At 38.6% G+C, this 25,485-nt stretch overlaps 1 protein-coding gene across 3 annotated transcripts in view; it reads right to left on the bottom strand.

Annotated features, from left to right (window-relative positions):
- Positions 1 to 538: 538 nt before the first annotated feature.
- The window catches only part of LOC110373861 (uncharacterized), a 30,311-nt gene continuing 5,364 nt past the window's right edge, over positions 539 to 25,485 (bottom strand). For 2 of the 3 annotated variants that reach the window (XM_049839217.2, XM_021331278.3), the window contains exons 3-11: positions 7,169 to 8,134; positions 6,843 to 7,025; positions 6,102 to 6,760; positions 4,005 to 4,120; positions 3,330 to 3,448; positions 2,734 to 2,883; positions 2,313 to 2,478; positions 1,887 to 2,045; positions 539 to 1,675 (exon numbers count right to left, since the gene is read on the bottom strand). In XM_049839217.2, coding sequence (XP_049695174.2) covers positions 1,460 to 1,675; positions 1,887 to 2,045; positions 2,313 to 2,478; positions 2,734 to 2,883; positions 3,330 to 3,448; positions 4,005 to 4,120; positions 6,102 to 6,760; positions 6,843 to 7,025; positions 7,169 to 8,134 — 2,734 coding nt within the window. In that variant the 3' untranslated portion in view covers positions 539 to 1,459. The remainder of the gene's footprint in view (positions 1,676 to 1,886; positions 2,046 to 2,312; positions 2,479 to 2,733; positions 2,884 to 3,329; positions 3,449 to 4,004; positions 4,121 to 6,101; positions 6,761 to 6,842; positions 7,026 to 7,168; positions 8,135 to 25,485) is intronic. The other variant, XM_021331279.3, reaches the window with a different exon arrangement.

Below are 25,485 nucleotides of genomic sequence, written 5' to 3'. Positions count from 1 at the left end.
ACCTACTAGATGTACCTTTGACGTTCTGAAATTCCGTGCCACTGCCAGTCTTATCTCTTATTTGTTAAAACTAAGTTATGTAATAGTTTTTAAAGAACAATTTGTCTTAAAATGGATTCTATATGATGTAGCTTGCTCGCCAATTTAGACTATGTTAAAGGTGTAAATAGGAATGGGCACTGTATTATCATCAACCTAGCTAGCCTTTCCCAAACTACATATACCTATTTGGAAAGAAAGGATTTCAAACCAAGGGACAATACCTATAACAAGGAAAAAATATGCTGGGCAAAATGATCCCTCCTTAACAAGGTGAATTCCGAATTAACAACTTCAAGCTGGAAATGGGTTCTCATCTCATAGTTGCTTCACTTAAGTCACTGAACATCAGTTTCCTTCCTCCCTCCTTGCTCCTCCCTACCTCCATCAATGCTGAGGGTCGTGACCTCCCTGTTTCATCACCTTCGAACGTATGGTATTCTTCCATCTGTTTCTGTCTAGCAATTTCCTTCCAGGGCAGTAAAATAAAACTCAAACATCCAAACGTTATAATCTTAATTATTAATTTTATTATCACACTTACGAAAGATACAAAAACATATCACGATGGCACTAGCAGTCAGTGCTTCAGAAGACGTGTACAGTTCCGATGATGGTGACGACAACGCACGACAACCGACAACCGACGTCACCAACCATCATTCAATAAATACACAAAATAAACATGCTCGGTGAATTTACTATAAAAATAATTTTGTGTGGATCCAAGACAAAGACATGATAATAATACAATATTCAGATTGTTAAACTTATCTAAAATTGTTTGGTGTACACAATTATATCGTGCGTGCACCTGACGGTTATCTCATTTTGGTTCAACGTGACCGTCATCATTATTTCAGAAGAAATCATTTCTAAGGGCTTAGAAGTAAAACTTTTTGATATCGAAAACACTATTAACATAGATGGTAAAGTGATATTGATTTGGTTTATACTGAATTTAACGGACGATTTCCTTATACGTGGAATCCCGGACTTACTCGTAACAATATCTACTACTAATATGTACATAACACTTGTAAAATAAAAGGGATAGTACTAAGAAGAGGCACCCACGGGCACGTTTCTAGACAAGACAAAATATTAGAAACTTATTACTATTTATAGACACATTACAACTATAGTAGAAAAACATTGATATTAGGCAGATAGTACGTAAACGAAAGACTAATACCTAAGTAGTTTCTGGAGTGAATTGACTAAGATTAATGACATCATAAATGCTGAACTTCGCTAAAAATGTCTTAGTTAAAGAAAACTTAAAACGAACTTTTAAATAAAAGTGGAATTAATGTACCTATTTATAATTAAATTTTGTCAAATATTTTCTGGGGAAAGGCATAAGTGTCAGCATTATGTCATTGTGTATGTAACCAGAGTTTAGAAGGTTTGTGTGTGGTTATTTGGGATGGTAGATGCCGCGGGCTGGTCTGGCGGGCCGGCCGCCGATGCCGCCGGCGGCGCGACGCTTGGCGATGAGCGCGTCCAGGCCTCGTAGGGGCGGCGCAGGAGTGGTCTCCGCGGGTGCAGGTTCCGTCTCCGTCTCACTCTTCTGCTCAGCACTGGTGCTCTCTTCTGTCGTTTCTGTTGACTTCTTGGGAGCTTCTGTTGTTGCCTATGTGTGAAATAATACGAATTAGCAAACACTGCACATACTGGCAGGTATAGAATAAAGCTGCTGAGATACTTTTTTCTCTTATCTCTAGTTACTGAAGTAGCAGATTCTACGTGTAAGATCAATCTTCTAAAATGTGAAGATCAATTATAAGGACAATCATACAGAAATTATGAAACGAAAACACAAGCGCAATAGTTCAAATAATTACCTCTGTGGAAGAGGCCAGTTTCCTCTTGAGAAGAGGGTTTACACGTCTCGCAGGGGGAGTGACAGGGGCGCGGGGCTTGGGGGAGGGGGCGAGCTGAAGCCTGTTGCGTACCCTCAAGCCGCTGCGAGGGGCATCAGGTGCGGGCGTGGGGGATGAAGCCTGGTGAAGAAGAACACGTTCAGTTTAAGGCATGAAACTACGAAGTTTGCCAGTTTGATTTTATGACTGTGTTATAGTAATTTCTCTTATTTTCTTAATCATAAAAATGGCGTAAAAACTAGGGGTTCTTTTCGTCGAATTGATTATACCTACCCTGATCAACGTATCTAAAATAGTCCATAGGCCCTAGTCAAGGACTACTTGTATGTCTTATTATCTTTATATATTTCCAAGTATATTCCAAAACGTTTATGGATTCTACAATACCTCAGCATCAGCATCAGTGGAGGGCGACTCAGGTGCTGAAGTCTCAGCTGGGGCTTCGGAGGCGGCCTCAGGTGCCGTGCTCACGCCCCTCAGGCGAGGACTGGGGCGCAGGTTCAACCTGGGCCCGGGACGGAGCGACGCTGGCCGAAGACCGGGCCTGCCGCGGCTAGGTGCAACAAAGGTAACTTTTACTGAAGTGTCAATATTTATAATACGATACTATTTTAAACAATACTTCTGCATCGAAGCACAATTTTTTTTTTTCTAGTAATCAAATGCCTGCAAATCATGTGTTATTAATAAAGGTGGTTATGTTCACAGCCCCTTGGTTAAACAAGAATATTTTTCCTTTAAAACCTTATCAAAAGGGCTGTACTGAAGATGTTCATTCACAGTTTTCCAAAGTATCTCTGCTACTAACCCTAGTGACCTTGAAGGGATGGGTGTGGTCTCAGCAACCTCACCGGAGCCGGCACTCTGTGCTGTGCTGTCTTCAGCCGAGGAGCTGGCAGCTGCAGCGGTGGTGCTGGTGGTTGAAGGTCCTCTCCTCAGGCCTGGACGCAGCCTAGGTCTGAAAGTATAGAACAACTTGTCAATTAATGAGCTCGCAAGCAATGAACACGGCTTGGAAGAAAAGAGAATCAGGTGGAGGAAGACAATGTGTGTTTTGCACATAGTCGTCGATATGGTATTGCTAACTTATGAAATATTAGATTGGCTGTTTTTAATCCCCGACGCAAAAACGACGGGGTGTTATAAGTTTGACGTGTGTGCGTGTAAGTGTGAATTTGTCTATTGTGGCATCGTAACTTTAATAATTTATTGGTATATAGACAGCAAATACTGTTAGTATTGAGTCTATAAGTAGAGATGACATTTATATGTAGACAAACCCAAAATGTACCCTTTGAGAAGCTAATTATAAGAAAAAGTATACGAATAAAAGAAGAATAACAACGATTTTGAACAGTTAAAGAAAGTTTTCTAAGTCTTATATCTATAGGTAAAACTATTCACCTGGGTGCCGGAGTCTCACTGGACGCTGCTGCGCTCGAAGCACCTTCTTCCGCAGCTGGCGCTGCAGTAGTGGATGCAGGTCGGGTGCGACCAGCGAACAGGCCACGACGACCGAACGCCTGCAACAATGGAGACCCTCGTGAAACTTATGCCAGTAATGAAACTGAAGATAGTCCAATACGCAGCTTTAATATTCTCTTATTCTAACTGTACAAATGACTTGGTGTAAATTATTCATAAAATTGGATCATTTTTCTTGTTCTCATGCTCTCTGATCAAATTCTCTTCTATACAAAACTCCTCAGAGGGATTTTGAACTGTGCTGTGGATATGATTATTCCTCCATGATTGTCTGCATTTTTCTTTCTTAGGCATGTACTGTGGTCGTTCTATGCATGTTTTTCATTTACTTTCAGTTCTTTGACCAGTCTCTCAATAACTTTGAGTTCAGTACAATCCATTAATCGACCTAACAAAACCTGACATTACAAAATCATAACAGCGTTAAACCACTAAATGTAAGTCACAGAATCACTTAAAAATTAACATCTTAAATAACATTCTCGTGGCACAAAATTCACAGTTTATCTAAGATAAAATTCGCAATGCAAAACGGTGCAGTCGCTCTTTAATAGCTTAGAACGCAGTAAAGGGTCAATGAATATGTATGCAGACCTTGGGTTGGGAGACTGGTTTCTCTGCTGGCGCTGCTGGGGTTGCAGAGTCTGCAGAAGTTGCTGAGCTGGCTGCAGTAGTCTTGCGGCCTCCTACTCCTGGCTTCCCGAAGCGGCCTGGTGAAGAAATACATATTGAATGACACACCTACGACATTGAGTATACGCAATCTGTACCCAGCCACGATATACTAGGTTGTTGTTAGAAAGTGATCGAGACAAGGTTCAATAAAATCTAATAAACGTCTCATTCAGGAAGTTGTCGGTCGATATTCATTACGCTCATTAAAAATACCTACTTTAAATTGTAATTAATATAAATGGCTGCCATTACCGCTGTCTCGATTAAAATATTTTGCATGTCAAGAACGTCGATTTGGATAAAAGTCCGCATTTATATCTGTCGTCTAGATGTCGGAATATCGGCCAACCGGGTTTGTATCTATGTAGTTGACAATATTACTAGAGGCTGTATCGTCATGGCCAACTAGCTCTAGTTGTTAGAATTCCAAACGAAATTACGTCAACGTGTTTTAAATTAAGGTTCTAATGTTAAGATTACGTTCATGTGCGCGAACGCAACGTGGTCTGCGATTCAACGTTGATTTCATGCATCTGTTTGAGAGTATCCGCGTAGTTTAAGTCTGAATTTGGATTATGTATTATCTTGCACATTGCTTTTATTTGATAAATTGATTACGTTAAGTTTAGTCAACCTTAGCGTAGATAATATCAGTGACTAATCTCATCTTCCAAAATAAGATTATGATGTCAATACTAAGTTACTGTAAGAAAAAAATGACATTGTACTAGAAACTGAGCAAATCTGAAAGTTTGTATATTTAGAGACTGGTAGCTTTATCATGATATGAATGAGTCGATTTGGTATAGGTACAATTATGAACCTATTTGGTTCATATACCAAAATTAGAGTTCTATTAAGTAGTCGATGGTACGGATATAACCCAGTCTAACATAGAAACTCTTCGGAAAATTAAATACAGTACTCGATAAAATATTTTTACGCATTCATATCCCATGATAAAAATGAGCAATTATAATATGATTTAAATCTACTCTTGTTATTTTTACGTAGCAACAAAACAAAAGGAAAATTTGTTTATGATAAAAACTCCGTAGATATCAAAGTAGATAGTAGATATGATAACAATTCAGAAGGACAAATAAGAATTCAGGTTCAAGGTGACATCTAACAAGGACAAAAAGGTTACTTTATTTTAATTTTCTTTCACTATAATATTTGTCTATTACCGATTTATCGAGAGTATTCTGAAAAAATGATGAAATGACAAATAAACATAACGAACAGTACACGCATCTAGATAAACACGTTAAAAATAAAAATAATAGTACCAACACAATATCTAAAATTATCATCGCAACAACTAGCTTATCTGATATCGACCGACAAACAGCTCGCGCTCAAATAACCGTGATGTAACAACCTAAAGAAGTGTCACACTAGGACACGCTATTTGTCTCCAAACTCTTTCCCACTACATTGTCTAAAGCAGACGTTTGAATACATCCATCAAGCATAAAACACAACACGCACTAAACATTCGTGAGAAAAACCATTCACGTAATGTCTGCAACGTGTGTCTAAGGCCCAACGGAAATTCTCCATGGCGTGACATTCGCTTAAAATGCATATTCGCTACAAAAACAATCGCAGAGCAACAAATGAATAATTAAAAAACTTTCGCAGGTGTAATGCTAACAGCTACTGCATACATTGAGATCTGAGAATGTGAGAAGCATGCAGGAGACGGCTTACAGCCGCTGTGTCTACAGTCCACCACTGATAATTAAGTTTAGAATATGTATGTCGCTTCGATATAAATTAAACCGTCTTCTTTGGAAAACTGTCTGACCATTTTCAATAGAAATATCTCAGCTATAAAGGGACATACAGATTCTAGTGAAAAATACCTCCGTGTAGAAACACACGTGGGATAGAATCAATTAGCAGTGTCATTACCAAGTAGTGGACTTTCGCTAAGTGGCCGAGAATCTCGAACTGGATTAGTTATATGGTTATGTAGTTCATGGTTAAACTGTCGAAAGCTGTGATTACCTCGCGTTCTGGTGGAGGTTTCTTGTGGAGCCTCAGTGGCGGCTGAGGAGACGGGGGCGCGAGTGCGGGCGCCTGCGCGGCCCTTGAACCTTGAGGGGCGGGTGGACGCAGCCTGTGTCGTCGTGGTAGGAGCTGGTGTTGTTGTCGTAGTGGTCGTCGTAGTAGTTGTAGTAGTAGTAGTTGTGGTAGGGGTGGTCGTCAGCTCCTCCGTCGTGCTCATCACCTCCGTCGTTGTCCACATATCGTCTTCCATGGTCGTTGTTCCATCGAAGTTGATCTCATTGGTCGGGTTGATGTCATTGTTCAAGTTCTCTCCAGCCAAGTACGCGTACAAGTCTAAAGCCACCTTCTCCATGGCGGTCATAGTGGTGTACTCTGTCGTCTCCTGATCATAAGGAGTGGTCTGTTTGTAGTCGGCGGGGAGCTTCGAGTCGTCGACGATCTCTTGGAACCTGATGCCTGAGGATAGGCTGTGACCCTCCCTAGCAGACTCTTTGGTAGGTTCTTTGGCAATGGGTGACGTTTCCGGCACTTCTTCTGTGGTGGTCCTGCTCTCTGAGGAGTATCGGCTTGGTGGCTCTTTGTATTGAGATGGGGATGGGATATCTCCTGAATGAGTCTTGAAGCTGTCCAGGTCTACTAGCTCCGAGCTTGGGCGTCTAAAAAAAAATAATTAGCATCAGTAGTAACATTTCTTTGCAGTGCTGATTTGTGAATGAAGGTGAATTATGGATTTGTTACCTGATATGCGCACGGGTCCTGCTTCTGGTCTGACCGATAGACTCATCGGCTACATTGTCGCTTTGTGACCGTCCGCGTTGTCTAACTGATTCTGAAGATACTTCGGGTACGTAAGTCGTGGAGGTGGCTGAAGCCAAGTTACGACCCCGAGGCGGGAACCGTGTGCTCGATGGCAGTCTGACGCTTTAAATGTTAGGAGGTGTAATTAGTATTTAATGAAATTACATAATGGCAATGCATAAATGGATATGAGTACATTTTTGGTAATGTGTATTAATGTGTAAACGTATTATGTTTCGAAATACAGCAGTAAAATAAATAAGTACCTGATATCATCTTCTTCCTCTTCGGAGACGGGTGCGGGAGCGACGTTGCGGCTGCGTCCACGGCCTCTAGTCGTAGCTGGAACAACTTCGTTCTGAATCTCAGGAGTGGCTGCGGTCGTGGTTCCAGTTCTGTCAATGGAACTGTACTTGTTCTTAGTTTTACTTTCGTTAGCTATGTGGTTCTCACTGTCGGTTTTCTCTGGGCCGTCGTGAGAATTGTGAACAGGAGCAGCGGTGGTTGATGAAGCTTTATCTTTTCCCTTTCCATCTTTCTTGCCTTCTTCGTCTTCGTCGTAGTAATAGTAAATGTACTCATACTCGTAGTCTTGACCATTGGGGCCTTTCTTAATCTGGATTCTTGATTGAGGCTTTTGTTCTGACCCAGCTGTTTCTAAGTTGACACTAGATGATAATAAACCACTGTTGATGTCGTCAATGGTATCGAAATTAATAGGGATGTAATCATATCCCTGGGTGGTGGCTGACGGAGCCGTCGTCAGGATCGGCTTTTGGGTGGTGGTTCCTGAAGTTTTACTTAATTTTCCAGATTCGGACATCGCTTCCAATGCGACGGCCATCTTGGGGTTCGTTTCAACATCTTTAACATTCTCGCGTATTTTAATGTCTTCTATTTTCGATACGGGAATATCGACTTCAATTGATTCCGAAGCTTTGCTTTTCAATCCCTTTCTGAACTGAGCTTTCTTGTCTTCTTCAATGGCAACGATACCTTCGGTGGAGTGTTTAGCCTTACCGCTATGTAATTTTTTGACAATCTTTTCGCTGTCATCTTGTTTGAAGTTTCGGTGATTGGGGTGTTTATCGGGTATTTTATGTGATGTTTCGAAGTTTCTTAATGGCGTCTGTTGTCCAGAGCTGACCAGTACGTACTCCTCGCCTGGCCGAGGCTCCGTGATGATGTCTACGTCGGCGTGCGCCGAGTAGATCGTGCACAGTAACAAGCATCTGCAACAAAGGAAACGGAATTCGTAAGATCTCCATCAACATGGTAAGTTACGAAAGTTTGTTACATTACAGAATAGGAGTCAGTGCTCCGTGACTCAGCAAGATGACATCTGGCAGCTGCGCCTACGAGCCAAAAGCTTGCGACCCTGCACAAGGAACTCTGAGTCACATTGGTTTCATCACCGCATTCCCGAGCTTGGTATTGTCTGACTACCAACACAACTGGCCTATTACATGAGCGTTTCTAATGTGTACGCAGAGCGAGGCACATCTCACGCGTAGGTACGGCTCATATATTAGCACACTTCTTGTACATGATCGGTTTCATAACAGATATCGATTTGCATAGCGATCGATATTACTGGCACAGTTGCACGATGGGGAGCAAAGAAGTTGTGTGAGAATGCATCTAGATGACTACAAAACAAGCATTGTCGAACATTGCAATGTTGCAAAAGTGATGTGGTCGTGAGAAATGGCGGCGAAAATCGGAGCGTGGGTGTATTACGCATGTCGATTCCGCGCAAGTGCAAGTCGATCGATGAGGCAACCCGCTTGACGTTAACGATCACTTTCGCCTGCACAGCGAGCTTCACGCCCGCGGCGCCCGCGCCGTCCGCGTGCCTCGCGCGCATCCACAACAATATATTACTGAATTTATGGGACTTTATAATTGACCAGCCTCCCATTAAAATTATCAATACGTAAGAGCGGTTACGACTGCAGCATCCTAAAGAGCATTTTATGCTAGTTTGACGAGACGAGAATTTTGCAACTTTTCACGATCGAAGAGGATTCTGCAGTTGCCTAACCGACGGGTTACCGACATTAATAACCTGAGCTGTAAAGATCGAACTCGGAGGCGATACTCTGTAGGTACTTAAAATAACAATGGTATTTATGGAATGACATTAGTATTTTGGAGCCAGTCGCTGCAACAATAGTTATAAAAAGTGCAATGAATCATATCGCGGCGACTATATCGAGTCGCAAATCCAATTATCGGTGTCGGAAGTGTTTGAGCTTCCGTGCAATTTCTTGTAAACCGCGGTACACGGAAACTGATTGAGGGATAACAAGCGAATGGCGCTATATTGGAATAAGTCCATCCGACCGCATTAGGCCACCTTCATTTCACTGCGTGCGAGGAAGTGTGTGACAACGCACGCCAGTGAATGCGCCCGCGCCGGCCGTGACTGGCTCCGATGCAGCCGCCGCACTGAAGGTTACCGCAACCGACTGGACAATAAAACCATTCATATACCTATATTGTTCTTTAACGAACAGTTCTCTATAATTTTAAGCAATTTCTGAGCCAGGACAGCGAACGACTCGAACAGTTTTCGTCACAAATCAATTAATATTTTTATTGTGGCTTTCGAACATAACAGGATATAATCGGCTATAAACCACACTTATAAGGTGATAAAAACGTAAAATAAAGAGGTTTAGCTGCTTTAAGCAAAACTTGTACTTGAATATCCGCTTTCCATAATAACAATACGTAATTTCCTGTATATTTGAGGTGTTTGCGCTAAATTAATCTTACATAAATATGATGGTAAATGCTTGAGATAATGAATGCAGGCTGTGAGCGAGTTTGCTGTTGGTACCGGTTCAATTTCACTAGAAGTAAGGTCGTGAGCGCAAGGCTAGGTGAGCGTAACGCGGGACACACAAAGACATGGCTAGTGCTAGCTCAACGCGACAATGTTGTTACAGATTGATATTAATGCATTACCTTACTGCAAAGTTTACTATGACAAGCTGTTTTGTATCGGTAATCATACTAATTTTAATTAAAAGAAAAAAAATCGAGAAGGAGTCATTACAATTGAAAGGATACCTGAAACCTTAATCAGTGTTATTAAGCCGAAATATATGACTGTCACAAAGTTAACACGAGACTCAATTTCCAAGGTCTTATTAAAAATCCATTAACGTGTTTTACGAGAATATTTTTAAAAGTTTAAAATGTTTTAAAATGAATCTTCCACGAGCATTCGAATGATCTTTAAACTTTACATAGTGTTGCCACATGTATACAGTTCACAAGGTTCAAGGCATATCATGGCGTTTACTTCTACCATTTGGGCTCACGTGAATAAACTTACAACTTACAAAATGCAAGCGAAATACTGTTTAAATTGTGTACATTATATCTATGACATTGCATAAAAAAATCTTTAATACACTATGGAGGACTTACAGCTAAATGTGATTAAAGGATTTCCACGTCAGAAACTGGCAAGTGGATTAAAGAAAACCCTAAGGCTACAAAAACCTTAAGGCTTGTTAGGTGATTAAAAATATGCGCACCCGATATGATGAAGATTACCATTAGAAACCTATCAGATTCAATAAGAGTGTTAAATTACACTATAACAGTTTATAGGTACAAATTAGGTTTCAATCGTTTTTAGATAGCTACTCAACCCGATACAAAGTGACAGAATTATAAATAAACTTATCCGTAAAAGTTAAAGCCTATTTAAAAATAGACAAATCGGCCATTCGCTAAGTGGCTTGACAAATCGTGATCTACATCAAAAAAACTCGGCACAATATTTATTTTCGTCGCGTGCACCTTTTCAAGTTTATCATTTAGATAGAACATAAATAGGACTTTCGCAAAATCCGCTAACAAACACTTTTCTAATCTGTAAGAATTTTAATTGACGGTTGATAAAGTTACAGATACAAGATCTTAGAACATAAGTGTAAACAATTACACTGTTGTTTAAATTGTTGGTAACTTGCGTCGTTGCATTTATAATTGTCGTGAGTAAGTCAATGCTCGTGGCTCGATTGCATCTAGGTTCGGCAACCCGTCGCATCGGAGGAAGCAGCCAATCTCCCGGGAAGTTTAATTTCTACGTGACAAGAAAGTATGAAGTTCTTTCTCTGCTCATCGCAATATTACATTTTGATTAAATACCACCGCAGTGCTAGAGGTTAAACTCTCTCCGAGGTAAAAACGAGTTTCGTTATGTCTTAGCTTCGCAAGTTGTTCGTCTACATTGTTTCACTTTCCACATAGGATGAGAGATAAAGGATGCTACTATAATAATGTGTCCACTGCCTGGGAACTTGTTTTGAAACGCTCAGATATTTCGTACAGAATTTCAAGATCAGTTGAACAAACTGCCGCGGATTACGAAAAATCTAATAAGTAGTATAATGATTACACAATGACAGTTTATAATTACAAACAGACATACCAGAAGGTCTTTAATGAACGTGTGAACGTTTATCGTTGAAGTAAAGGATATTTAACATAACTTTAAGTTATTGTATACAAGCTTACACCATATATACTGTTGGGTAACCGCTGTATGGAAGGTGCAAGGTTAAGTCATATAATTTTAATTATATTACCTGTTTTGTGTAGAATACAGTAAAGTGCCTCGACGGCCTATTGTTGATACGGCCATGGAACCAACGAAAAACGTTTTACACCAACAAAATTGAATGTTTTTTTTTATTGTATTGTTATCGTGACTATGTGCATATTAATTATTTCAATAGACCATTTAAGCTTTTATTACGCCTATTAATTTCAACGGTATGTTTGCTAACCATATTTTTTAGGTGCAATTTTAGTTGACCCAATATGAACTCATTTTTAGCTACTTCTCTATTTTTATTCACTAATATTGTCAATGTAAAATAAACATTGTCAGTGTGTGCCTGTTTGTCAAGCTTTCACACTAATACTTCAGAACCGATTTAAGTGAAATATGGTACACATCCTAAAATCAAAGACTGAGAAAGGACACAGGGACTACATTTTATCCGGGAAGCGGTTCCGGTAACCACGGGGCAGAGCAAGTAAGAATAGGCATGTCGAGAAGAACCAAATGACAACTAAAGAAACGAAGAGATTTCCACAAAGATTTACAATGTTTAACAACCGTAGTGGAGTTCCAACACCGCAAATATGTATTCTTATATAACAAACAACATCACAGCATAATCGTTTCACATTTTTTAAATAAAAGTGGTCACATTAATATGTACAGCAATATATTCAATGAGGTGACAGAAAACCGGTGGAAAACTGGTTCAGAGGGAAACCTGCGTGGTGTTGGACGCTGGTGATTGTTATCCGTGGGACTATAGCGAGGAGGTCAAGGACGGACTTTATTTCCCACACGTTCATAATATAGGAGTTACCTTCGCTATTTGTTAGTGTATACTTAGATATATCAAATGACATTGGAAAAGTTGTCGACAGTTTCCGAAAACCTATGCCATTTGTCGTCGCTTTAACAAGACCTTTGTCAAGTCTCAAGAGCTTTGAGTTAATTTAAAATATTTGCTGTTTCGTTTCACTCACTTCCTGGGAGAATCCCTATCTGCAACCGGGTAAAAGGAGTCTGTCTATCCTTTTTACAATATCTAAGACTATTTGTGTACCTTTCATGTAAATCGCGTCAGTTGTTTTGGCGTGAGAACGCAACGAATTCTTTCCGCATCTACGAAAGCAGTAGAGATGAAACTAAAGCTTATTTTGCCATTTTAGGGTTCCAAAAATCTGTGGTAACATGTATAATCCCTTATTGATGTATTATCAAATATCCATGCCATGTCAAATTGATATTTCAATCATACTCGAAGCCAAAATGTCGAAGGCATCGTGGTTTCGAAAACCGCAAAGCATTTGATTAGCATTTTCAAAACATCTTTGAATACTAGTGTTTAGTAACATTAATTGAGTTGCTTACTTTTAATTACCGCTGTTGGTGTCAATAAAGTTAAGCGACGTAACTAACTTAAGGTTAGTTGAGCTGTAGAAACCAGGTATTTAAAGTTTATGACTTACAGGCTGGTTACACGCGTCCCTAGAGTGCTACTTCTCACAATACGGATAAAAAGCTTATACAGGCTCGTCTATTACCCGTTTTTACGCGGTAAAATATAGCCTATGTTACTCGGGAATAGTGAAGCTTTCCAACAGTGAATTTCTCAAATCGGTTTCGGAGCCTATAGGATACAAATAAACAAAAAAATATGCCCTGTTTATTATATAAGTATAGAAAACCCCGTTCAGGGTTCAATTTAAATATTTTTTCAAATTAGTGAATTACTCCGTGCACCTGGTTAAAAAGTAGCTCGGAGAATTCCTCAATAAATATGCTATTAAAAACTGAAAGAAAATTTCAAATCGGTCCAGTAGTTCGAGAGATTAGCGCGTCCAAACAAACATACAAACTCTAGAGCTTTATAATATCAGTATAGATTTGTCTGCAGGTATACAAGACTATCTAGGTTGTGGTTTACGGATCTCGCAACCGGCTCAAGGACTATAGGTCGATGATGATACAAATGTCGACTTAAAAACTTTGAAATATTCACAGGAAAACATTAAATTGTGGTTTGTAGGGGAAAATCTATGTATAGTTAACAAGAAACCATTAGTTTTTTAACCTTTTATTTCAAGAAACATCTTTTTTTTACAGAAACTAGCCATGAACGTTCTACTTCATGCTATTTTGTTGCAAATTAACCAGTTTGCATTGCAAGAACTTAAAATATTTGCATGATTAAACTATAGGTCGAATATAGTGAGACCATATTTTTATTCTATCGACCATGTTACAATGTATCGTTGTATATTGAAATAAATAAATTTCCTTTCATTTCACTTTATTTTGGTACTGTTTCAACATCAATTAATATGTTGGTTTCATGCACCTATTATAAAATATGTACGTCACTTTGACATTAGCGTGCAAAACCGAGCTCACAGTTCACATATTACGAGATATTTGCAAAGGTGCCAAAGCGCAGGCGTGTGGAACATCTGATAGGTGCAATTTGGATTGCACCTAGTTAGGTAAGAGCATTTGTAGCGGCAGGTCGCGCCAAATTGTATTATAATAGGTCTCTTGTAACTATCATGTGAGTTTTCGTTGTCACTCACTGGACTTACCTTGAAGGCAAAAGTTGTTTTGCATGTGAAATCAGAGATTGGAAGAAACACAAAAATGTAACTTGATAATATCAAATATAAGGATCTATTGGATAGTTTAGGATGATGATGATAATTATAATAGGTACTTACTAATCATGAAGCTGAACAGTTTCTATTGACGCGCTAATCTTAGAAACTGCTGGACCACTTTGAAAAAAAATCGCCGAGGTTCAGATCAACTGCTGAACATTTGATTAGGTTTTCATTATTGAGTCGTCTTCCAAATATTTTATTAATGTAAGTAATTTATGAAAAATTAACAGGACTTATATTTCAGAAGTTCCGTGGCTATATCCACAACAAACCATATTTTAAAAATGTTTAATTCAGCTCATGTGTTCGCTTGAGAACGTTGACAAATAGCGGCGTCACGTTAGTCCAACTGCCGTCGTATGCGCAGGTAAGGGTACTAGGAATAACAAGCGTTTACCATAGACAGCATGTTGGGAGGAAACGGATAGATAAGTATGTAGAGAATATAGTGGCAATAGTACTGATGAATGTAATTAATATAATAACTGGGTATAACAAGTATTTAACGTAGTCGTAAACGGTAAGTTTGGGCAGATTTCAATCAATTAATTATAGTATGAGCTTCGCTTAATCCTTACAGAAACGTTATATAAAATCTAAAAACTATTATTTTTACTCTCCAAAAGAGGAAGCCATGTTTTTGGTTGTTTGTTTGTAAAGGCTCTGAAACTACTAAATCGATCTGAAAAAATATTTCACATGAGATCGCGGAAAATTGGGAGTACTTATAGGTATAATAGGTAGAAAATACAAAATAATAATATAAAGATCCTTATAAATACAAAATCCTACCTACGTTACAAAAACTCAATTCACAAAGAATATTCGCCAAAATTCCAAACAGCACGTTTTCAACAGTTTTCTCTTTCGGTAATGCACGTTTATAACAAAGTTATTAGCTTTGCGAGTAAATGAGCGCATTTCGTCAGTTCGGTTGAACTGCAAGTAATAAATACCCGCAATGAAACTGATACCTTGTGCAAACGGATACGAGTACGAACTGTTGTTGCCGGAATGAGTTTGAATGGCGATTATGGCAAAATGTACTAATTAAATTATGGTATGTAACGTTATCAGTCAGTTGCACAAAGCTCCATTAAAGTTAAAGCTTCTTTAAATCTATTGCTGACTCTTTCTTTGTCAACAAGATAATAAGTGTCAGCAATAGATTTAATTTTAATGCAGCTTAGCTTAGTGCAATTGACGGTATGGGTGTTATAGAGATAATAGTAGTAGGGGGTAAATGAGCGAATTAGGTACTAAATCCTGAATGTCCTTACTGATAGGTTCCTATTACAAATAAAAAAGTAACTTTGCCTGTCTCTTGCGATAAAACTACTGAATTGATTTAAATGAAATTGTGTACACAATGATTTGGACCCTGAAGAATGAAGAAGGCTCCTTTCTATCTTGTTCTTTTGGGACGCGGATGGAACTACTGGAAACATTTAGAACCTACTAAGTATATATAACAGATTTGGTTGTGTTTTTTTCTCTTTGACTATAAATAACTGTGGATTAGGTAGAACATAGATTTAACAAATTGATAACAAGATTTTACGTAATTTGAAACACGTTTCGATTTTACGAGTGGATGAATTCACGATGCGCATCGAATGTTAAAATAAAATAAAATAAATAATTTAATCAAAACTTGACATATGGAAAAACTTTGTAGGTATTAATAGACAATTAATGTCATATTTATACGTAAGACATGAAATTAAGAGTGACTCAGACAGACCCGGATCTTAATAATACATGTTTTTTTATCTATGTATAAAAGTTTATATAACTATCAGGTTTTAATTAAACACCATGACCGCTGCTATGAATTTTGATTATTGAAAGTACATTAGGAATTTCTCTAAACATTAACACACGAAATGTTTTTAGCCATCTAAGTATTGCTGAAAGATATCGTGAGCGAACGACTGTAAGGATTGAGGTTTTCATTGGACCAAAGCCTTATAAATAATTGTCTTATGAAAGAGATTTTTTTACTAGATTTATCTGAACTAATTTTATAAAGAAGATTTTTTTTACTCTAAAGGCCCCAAAGTACTGACCGATTTAAAATTCTTTCACTGCAGGACTATCCTTGGGTAGCATTAGGTAGGTACATTTTATACGGGTGCGGGGATAAGTTCCTCCGAGACGAAGGTGAAACTTGCGAGGAACAACTGTTAATATAATTATATAGAGGTGTTACCCGTTAAAAGGAAGACATTGTAAAGAGATAAATCAATTATAATTAGTTTAGTCGACAAGTAAATCTGTCACCTCACACGCAATTCCCACTTTGTATTACATTGTATTCTAAATAGATCCTTGTGATGTTAATCGGTTGTTATTACTAAGTGTCATGGAATCTTAGCTAATTAACACTAGTGTTAACACTCACACAAGTTGATTTATAACTCTCATACATCATCATCATCATATCCCGAACCTTTTCCCAACTATGTTGGAGTCGGCCTACAGTCTAACGAATACAGCTGAGTTCCAGTGTTTTACAAGGAGCGACTGCCCTATCTGACCTCCTCAACCCAGTTACCCCAGCAACCCGATACCCTTTGGTAAGACAGTTTGTCAGACTTACTGGCTTCTGACTATCTGACTACCCGTAACGACAGCTGAAGATGTTCAATATCTCTAATTATCATCATTCATATAAGTTGCTATATAAATCCTATGCGCATAAATTCAAAATCACGATTTTCTGCGCCTATTATTAGAAAGTATTTTATGTCCAGTTAATCTGTTGATATCAGTGTTCAGGGTTACAATAAACGCAAATATTATTGAGAAAGGCTTGCCCAAAATATTTAGTGGATTTCGCAAGTTCCAGGTCGACATTATACTAGCCCGGTTACGCGTTGTGCGTTGTTCGCAATGCAACTCAAATTTTGGAGTAATTGTTGCCATTTCGTAAATATTACATTGAAATAGAGTTCGCTCGAGTGATAAAATATTTGTTTTAGTCATTAATTATGTAAGAACTTCATTTTTTTCTAAATAATATTTTGCGTTTGCGTGGTTGGATGTTTTATTGCGACTAAATTAGAGCAACTTTAAATCGAGCTGCAATTTCAAGGAGACCTATTTAAAATGTCACATAGGTAGGTAATTAACGGAACACGGAAAGTGACCGTAGCGAAAATTGGTGATTTATCGAGTGCATTCATATTTCAAGAGCATGTTCGATATTGGAAGTATAAAGTGGGCTCGTGAAGGCGACGCGAGCGCACCCGCGTCCCGGCGCAAGGTCCGCCCCCGAGGTCACCGCGGTGAACGTCGCCGCGGCCCAAATATGTGCGCGTAATCAATCGCCTATTTACCCACTCAGGCTCGCTCTTTCACTCCTGCCAACAACAACACACACAAACAAAATATCGACAATATCAAATGTCCATTCGATGAATCACGATTCGACATCTTAACCACGAACTCTCTTAAAACCATTAAAATTAGCAACGTGCACCACTTAGACGTAACGGATCATACGTGAATACGAAACGAAATCGAAAGGGTAACGCGAGTTTACTCAGCGCACTTTCAAATCGGACAATCACGAAATAGTTGCAGTATTTATATGGCAATGAATAAGCGCCGAGTGACAACGTAATAATGATAAACATCGAGAAGAGAAAATAACAGGCATCGGCCAAGTGTGACGTGCGAATTATCGTAATACTCCATTACTGAGAGAATTGAATTCCAGAATACGCTAGCTAGCTAACTCACTTACTCGTATATGTACATATATCGATATGGTATTTAATCCGTTAATTGCCATTGAGTCATCAAATCGATTTGTATCCACAAATAATATTATGTAAAGGTCAACCTATGACTAACATTTTGGGCAACGTTTCAACAATAGCTCGGTAGTTAATTAATATTATTCCGTGACAGTCATAGCTTAACTGTCATCACATTGCGTTGTCACGTAGCTCGTATCAAACGGTACTATAGTTCGTCAACCCTAGGCGTGGTGGGATGGCGATCACGTAGAATTAGAAGTCGTGGTTGGAACGCTAAACTCGCGAGTGGTGCCACGGGGCGTTGTCAGTTCGTAGATTATCCACGCATACAATCGATCGAGACAATGAACGCAGATACGTGACTACGATTGTCATACACAATGGTTCAAACAAAAGGCAATTTTAAAGTAATTTTTGAACTGATAGCCTAATCAGGGAAGTAGGGATCTCGATGTAGATCCAAGATATGCGGCTAAACTATTAATAAAAACGTTTTATAGTGAACGTAACATGTAGCGAAACAATGATATCCTTGCTATTGTTGTAAATGCTAATGTCTGTCTATCTGTACGTCTATATATTCTGCTGTAATGATAGAGGAACTGAACAATTAATTTGAAAGAAAAAGGAAAGAAAGTTAGATTGTTTCCATGAGCAAAATGTTTCACTGGAATGAAAAATTAAGTATAATAATTTGGCCAGTATTTTAGTCCACCGTGTTTATTGTAACATGTCTAAACAGAAGATTTAATTAAAGTTATTATCTAACAGCACAGCATAACATTACTCGTGTGCTAATGTGCGTAATACTATCAGCTTTGGGTCACTGTGTTAATTACTGCAAACAGCGTTTTTGTTTCGACTCATAAACCTCGCAAGCACGGTATTAGTCGCTAAGCAAAATCCCGTTTATGAAACTCTAACCAAGTATATAAGGTTCATAATTATTTAACATAAGTAAATGTCACATAATGTAAGACTTTTGGCAATTGAAATGTTAGTAGGTCATTAGAGTCTCTAGTTATGCCCAGCTCATCTAAAGCCTTAACCTTTAAGCCAGCGAAGCCAATTTTACAGCATTTCTGATTTTAAAGAACCATTCGATTAATTTCCAAACGCCTTCATTGAAAACTAGTCGGGGCGCATTAAGTCAACAATGTAGATTGTCAAGTGGAATTTTGCATAAAAATGAAGTACGCCTAGAGGTTTATAAATAGTAATGTATATAAATATAATTTATAAAGTTTAATGGTGAAGTGAGCGGGTATACTTGGGTCGCGGATCGCGGCGTGCGCATGCGCGGAATCTCAAGTGCGGTGCCCGCGGCGTCCGCGGCTGACACCAACATATTGCCGTCACACCGCGACAGAATGTATAATCCTGTGCCTCTGAATCACGCGCCACTCTCTCGGAATCCAAACAAATAAAATAGAAAAGCTCTGCAAACAAAACCTCTTGATTTTCAGCAACTAAGTAAGTTAAAGGCGTTGATCGCTACAGCCTTTGGGGGCTCGAAAACCGCATCAAGGTCCAAGTATTTCTTGCTAAATACCTACGCTTCCCAAGCAGAAAATCAACTTTTACCACAATGCCGCGCATAAAACATGTTTCGTAAACAGGAACCGCTCATGCGTAGGTACCGTGACTGACGGCGCACCCTTTTAAAACCTCACAAAAAGTATCGAATATTTTAAATGTAAATCATCTTCAAATAGCACAACGAGTTGTCGCTTCGAAGCCAGATTCCACGGTTCGATTCGCTTCCTACTCCCGATTACTTTCAAGCTGCTAATTGTAGCTGTCAATCAGTGATTACCGCTCGGCGCCGGGTCAACAGCTGACCGCAATCATAGGTTTGTTCCAAACATGGCCAGAATATATTATACTGGTGAACTCCAGCGAGTGGTTCAAGTGTGGCGGTCATATCTCACACGCTGCAGGCACTTCATCGCGCGCCGTGCTTGTGTTTCGTAACAGTCGCCGCGGATCATGGGCATAGAAAGAGCCAAGGTCAAAAAACTGCGATCCAGCGGGCGGCGACCGCGTCACTGCCGCCGACCACATCGCCACTCATTACTGGGAATCTCCCGCCGACTTGAGAGGTTGCGACACCACACTATGCAATAGATAAAGGTTAAATCCCCCGCGTTGCTACAGCGGTTTGCCTAGAAAGTGGAGATGTTGCATCCGCCTGCAGCAACACCAGTGCATGCACTCATAGGAGCTCGCTCGCCGACGCTACTCGTGGCAAATATTACCGTACGCCGATAACCAGCCATATAACTAATCGGCGATGTTTTATTCATCCGTTATCTCACTTCGCATTCCACAAAAGGTCATCGGCAGGAAAGTGAAACTGGTTGAAGCCGAAAGTGATGCTTACAAAATTCGAAGACGCACATAAATATCCGATTATGTTCGCGTTGACGCGTTCTCCGGCCGGGGCTCGAACCCGGACCCCGCACTTAATGTCACTGATGCAATCATGTTAATCCAATGTCACTTTATTATGACACGCTTTTAGCGTTTTCTCCGCATGATGCGCAAACTGATCTGACGAAACCAATGATATAATATGTGTGTATTTGCGCAAATACTGTTAGCTATTATTAACAGCGATGTATGTATGCAAAATATTGAGTTAGAATGTACGCTCCCCGGAGCGTCTACACTCATATGCATAATGTATTTTATAGTTCAAAATATCACAGAGTTTTACATTTTTACCGCATTCAAAATCATCTTGGAACATGAAATGTGTTATTAAAATATTAAGTAACTTGTAAAACCTGCCGAATAAGAAACTGCTCGGCTTCAAAATGTCACGAAATGAATGTCGTTAGTATTTGAATAGAGCCTTGTTTCAAAGGAACGCGCGAGCTGACGAATTCTACAAGAGCTTATTTAGGAAAAACTGCGTCGTGACGGTAGTTTGGCGGAAGCGAACGTCTCGTTACACTAAAATGGAAACTTCATGACTCAAAAGTAGATTCGTATCAGTCCCTAAAAGCATTATGAAACACGAACAGACAATTATTATGTTCGTCAGTAATTAGCCGCTTCCCTTTCGCTGTATCCGGCACAGAAGTCCAATATGCCGTCGATATTACATTATCATACATTTTCTAATAGTTGCCAGTCACGAATAACAAATAATGAATCGAGAGTTGTTGATGGTGCGGTGAAAATGCACTGTTTGAATGATCGACCACGTCGTATGTAAGATCGATGTACTGTCGTGAACAATCAAACAAAAGTCTCATATTTATGTAACGGAGTTTGACGATTATACACGCAGTGCTTCAGGCAGAGCTTGTTTATAAGTACACTCGCGACACGGCATCAGAGCTGACCGCATTTTTGGCGCATTGATGCCTGCGTGGTGTTGCCACACACCATCGATTCTATCATTTTACAGCCAACCATTGTTAAGAAGGTGCACGTGCCGAGAAAAATGCCCCTGCAATTTATCGCTACAAGCCTCACCGCGCTGAAACTATTAAAATTAAATGTTGCGTCAAATGGACTCGTAAGCTAATGTTGTTGCCAAGCCGGTTCCAGCAGTAGGTTAAAGTAAGTCTTGTGTTGAAAGCACGTGCTAAGCTCGTGCCTGCAAGTACATACAATCAGTTACAATAAAACAATTGAGCATGCATAAATTAATAAATAAGAATGTGAAGTTTCAGCACAAGGAAAAATAGTACCGGGCTATCATTGTGCATTCCGTAGCGAGCAATCAGACAATAATTCACCACGTCTGCATACAAGTAAGCAAGTGCATTGCCACATACATTTATTGGCAACTTTATGCACATTCCGAATGAAATCAATCTCGGGCCGTAACTAATAAATTGGTTACTGAAATAAAGAAGTATTTGTGTTGCGACAGGGCTTCGTTTGTTTAAATGTCGTCACCGACTTAAAAGGCTGAAGCTTATGTGTAGCTAATGAAATTGACTAAACGATTAGCTTTGGGAATATAACTATTGTATTATTTACAAAAAATAACAGGTTTTTTTTACCTATTTTTATAATTTTTAGCAGTAACATTCAATTAATAGTTGTCGACATGACATTGGATACCAAAAATATCCGCTTACACATAAAGAGTGGTTTGAAAGTAGATGACCATTGTCCAGCGAGTGGATCTTTACCCCCCTCCCCCCCCCTCACTGGTCCAGCAACGTTGCTAGGTCGTGACCAGTCGGAACCAGCTGACATTGACATATCAACTTATAGAGTGTAAGCATCTAACGCGATTGTTCGTATCAAGATATTGTGTGCTAACAGTGTGTAGAAATGTAATGACAGGCGTGTTAGTCAATACAATATGTTGTGCTAGAAAGTCAATTATTTATTAGCAACTTTGTTTTTTTTTTTACAGTTAATATCTTCTCTCCCCTGAAAATGGTCTCCAATTGCTCTTCATAAGATTTTAATGCAAGATCATGTTACAAGCTTTCGATATGTTCATATTTCCTCTGCCCTGGTAATTATTTATCATTTGAGCTCGTCTATCTGATGACTTCTCCCAAGTTACTACTACAATCTGTTACATTTTTTGTCAGGTTTTTGAATATATTATGGCTTTTCCAAGAAACACATATTTACTTGCAAGACGAGGCAAAAAATCCAGGCAATATTTGATGGCAAACTATAAAGGTATTATCTGTGGTACTATCTACTAAGCAGAATACATTTATTACGTTTGTCAATGTCACTGCCCACACAGTTTACATCGTTACGTGGTATTCATTAGGGCAGCTTTATCTCCTTACCGAGAAGGGACATTAGCAATACTTAGATGCTTTGTGATCAAGCCACAATGCAGTAACTTAATGATGGAGAAAATGTCTAAAAGTGTAAAGGTAATCTTGAAAAGGGCTATAGTATTTATAAACTAATGTGTGTAAGTAAATTCATTACTTATTTTATAAATGCAAGTAGTAGAAAACTCTATCTTTCTGTGTGGCGTTTATGCCGATACTTTTAACCGATTTAAATGATATTTTGTACTCAGACAGTGTGAAGCCTGAGAAAGAACATAAGTTACTTTTTATCCAGTTGCGGGAAGTAATTTTCTCATGATCAAGCATCTTCTGGAGAACATCAAGTGTAACAAACTAACTTCTAACTTTTGATAGATATGATTTGTGAGAGCTTGAATCCAAATGGATTACAAATCTCTCTGTATGGCGATCAGTATAACACAGTTAGAAAATTAAGAAGATTAACAAAATTAGCATTCTATTATAATAATATCTAATATCAAGAGAGTCTACATCAATAATTATATTAAAATAAAAGTTCACATCTTGACGACCTCCCGTCTCATTTCGTACATCACGTGGTATGTTACATAACTTAGCTATTTGTTTTCACATAGAGAAAGCCAATAAATGACGATAATATATTAAATGCCGATAGCGTGTGGAACTGTAATTTTATTTGACTTTTAAAGTTTGTATGTATCTGTACTGTTTAATAAAATAACTAGGTATTTTTCGTGGTTCCATTCCGCATCACGAAGGTATAAAAAGTAGCCTATTTTCTTTAATTATAATAAATTAATCGTTTATTACCTACTTCATTTTGTACAATTTCTTCCTCAGGCTTGTACTATGTACCAAACATTCAAATTGGTTCAGTAAATATGTAATTACTTTCGTATTTAAAATAATACGAGTAGTAACGAGGAAAAAATACGGCTGTATTTAGTCCAATCCTCTCTGAAAACCTTCATGAGTTGAAAAACGTTACAAATAATAATGAACAATAATGCTCTTTTTACACAAAAAACAATGATATTATAGGTAAGTTATTTTTAAACTTATCGATAAAAACCTTCTCTTTGCTTACGATCGATCTACAGTTCTACAAGAATGCATGTGATGATAGCAGAATTTGTTTTCATTTGTCGGCGACAGCGAAAGTTGTCGGATGTAAGACGCGGGCGCAGCTACGTCACAGCTACAGACTACAACTGTTGACAACCAGATATCGGTGGTCAGAAGACGGAACTACCAGTCAGGTTTTGAAAACCAGTTCTTTGATGAGATTTTAGAGAGACAGAAATATTTAAATGAGAAAATATTTTTACAAAATCTAACCATTTTTGTACGGGATTTTGAAGATGAAATGATGATGAATGATGAAACGACCTCCCAAAAAGAAAGAATATTTGAGTTCTTGAGAGACCAAACATATTTTGGTGTTTCGATTCTAAAAAAAAACTATATTTTTTACCAGTTTTTGGTCAGACCATTGAAGATGAAATACATGTTTAACCGACTTCCCAAAAAGAAGGAAAAATAAATTTTCAATTTGGATGTTTGTAATTTTTCATTTACATATACAATTACGTGGTGTTAAATAAATACCAACTTATAAATCAAAACGATAACTTATAACATCGATAAATTATTTTTGTAACACGTGTAACTTTAGGCCTAATTGTTAAGAATTATTACCGACTAATTTAATTTGCTAATTTCTAACCGGTTACGGCTACATAGCTGTAGGCAATTAAGCATAGCCAACTGTGCTGCAACATTTTATAATATCGTTTTCATCAAATAACTTTGCGTCTAATGAAGTTGGTTTACTAACTTCACTATAGTCAAAATGTAAGAACAAAATCTCTCTTTTCTTCCTGCCTTGTTCCCAATTTTATTTGGGGTCGGCGCAATATGTCATCCTCTTCCATTTTCCCCTGTCACTCGTCAAACTGACACTCACTCTCTCCTTATTCATGTCACCTTTCAGGCAATCCATCCATCTTTTAATTGACAAAATCTACTGTGTATGAAATGATAAATGCTGAATTTCAGTAACATTGTTTAGAAACTGATCATTGTTTTTCAGCCGTTAGTAGTTAAGTAATAGTATATGTGAATGCAACTATGTTTTTATCCCGTCTTACAAAGGACATCGTGTGAACAATCGCGATTGTCACAAGTTACGTAAGTCGGGTGTGTGCGATGGGCTTTAGCGAGATTCACACATAAAAAGCGAAAGTGAAGGCCAACAGACGGACAGCGGCGCCTGCGCACCTCGCCCGACTAGCTCTGTCACCAACATTTGGAAATACATTAATTATTCTACAAGTCACTTTGCATAATTTTTGGTTGAAAAAAAATACCATACAAATCTTTTAATAATGGTTTTTAAACACTCAATTACTATCGAAAGAAAATGTAAGAAACTATTGAATTTTCCTGTTTACCTTATCAGTCTAATTTGGACCTTATTTAAATGACCATAGCTCCCAAAAGGGAAGATTCACATAACAGTAGAAGTACATAGCTCGCAAAACAATTGACTGCCACAGAACTGTTCTAAAGACTGTTCAGAAGCGTTTTAAAACTAAAACTGGTTCAGGCATTTTGCCGTGCGTCTAGTTGGATGTTGCGGCGGACGTTACGTTTGCTCCCGTCCGGGGAAACTCACCCAGACACTGCCGGACATCCGGATGCATAAACAGACGCCCAGACGGCGCATATATACATATATGTAAGCAAATAAGGTACGTGGCGAAATAGGCCACAAGGTGGAATTATAAATGGCGACAAAAT

Source organism: Helicoverpa armigera, chromosome 1 (assembly GCF_030705265.1).
Source record: "Helicoverpa armigera isolate CAAS_96S chromosome 1, ASM3070526v1, whole genome shotgun sequence".
NCBI lineage: Eukaryota > Metazoa > Arthropoda > Insecta > Lepidoptera > Noctuidae > Helicoverpa > Helicoverpa armigera.
Note: the sequence above shows the minus strand (reverse complement) of the source record. Positions and strands in the feature narration are given on the sequence as shown.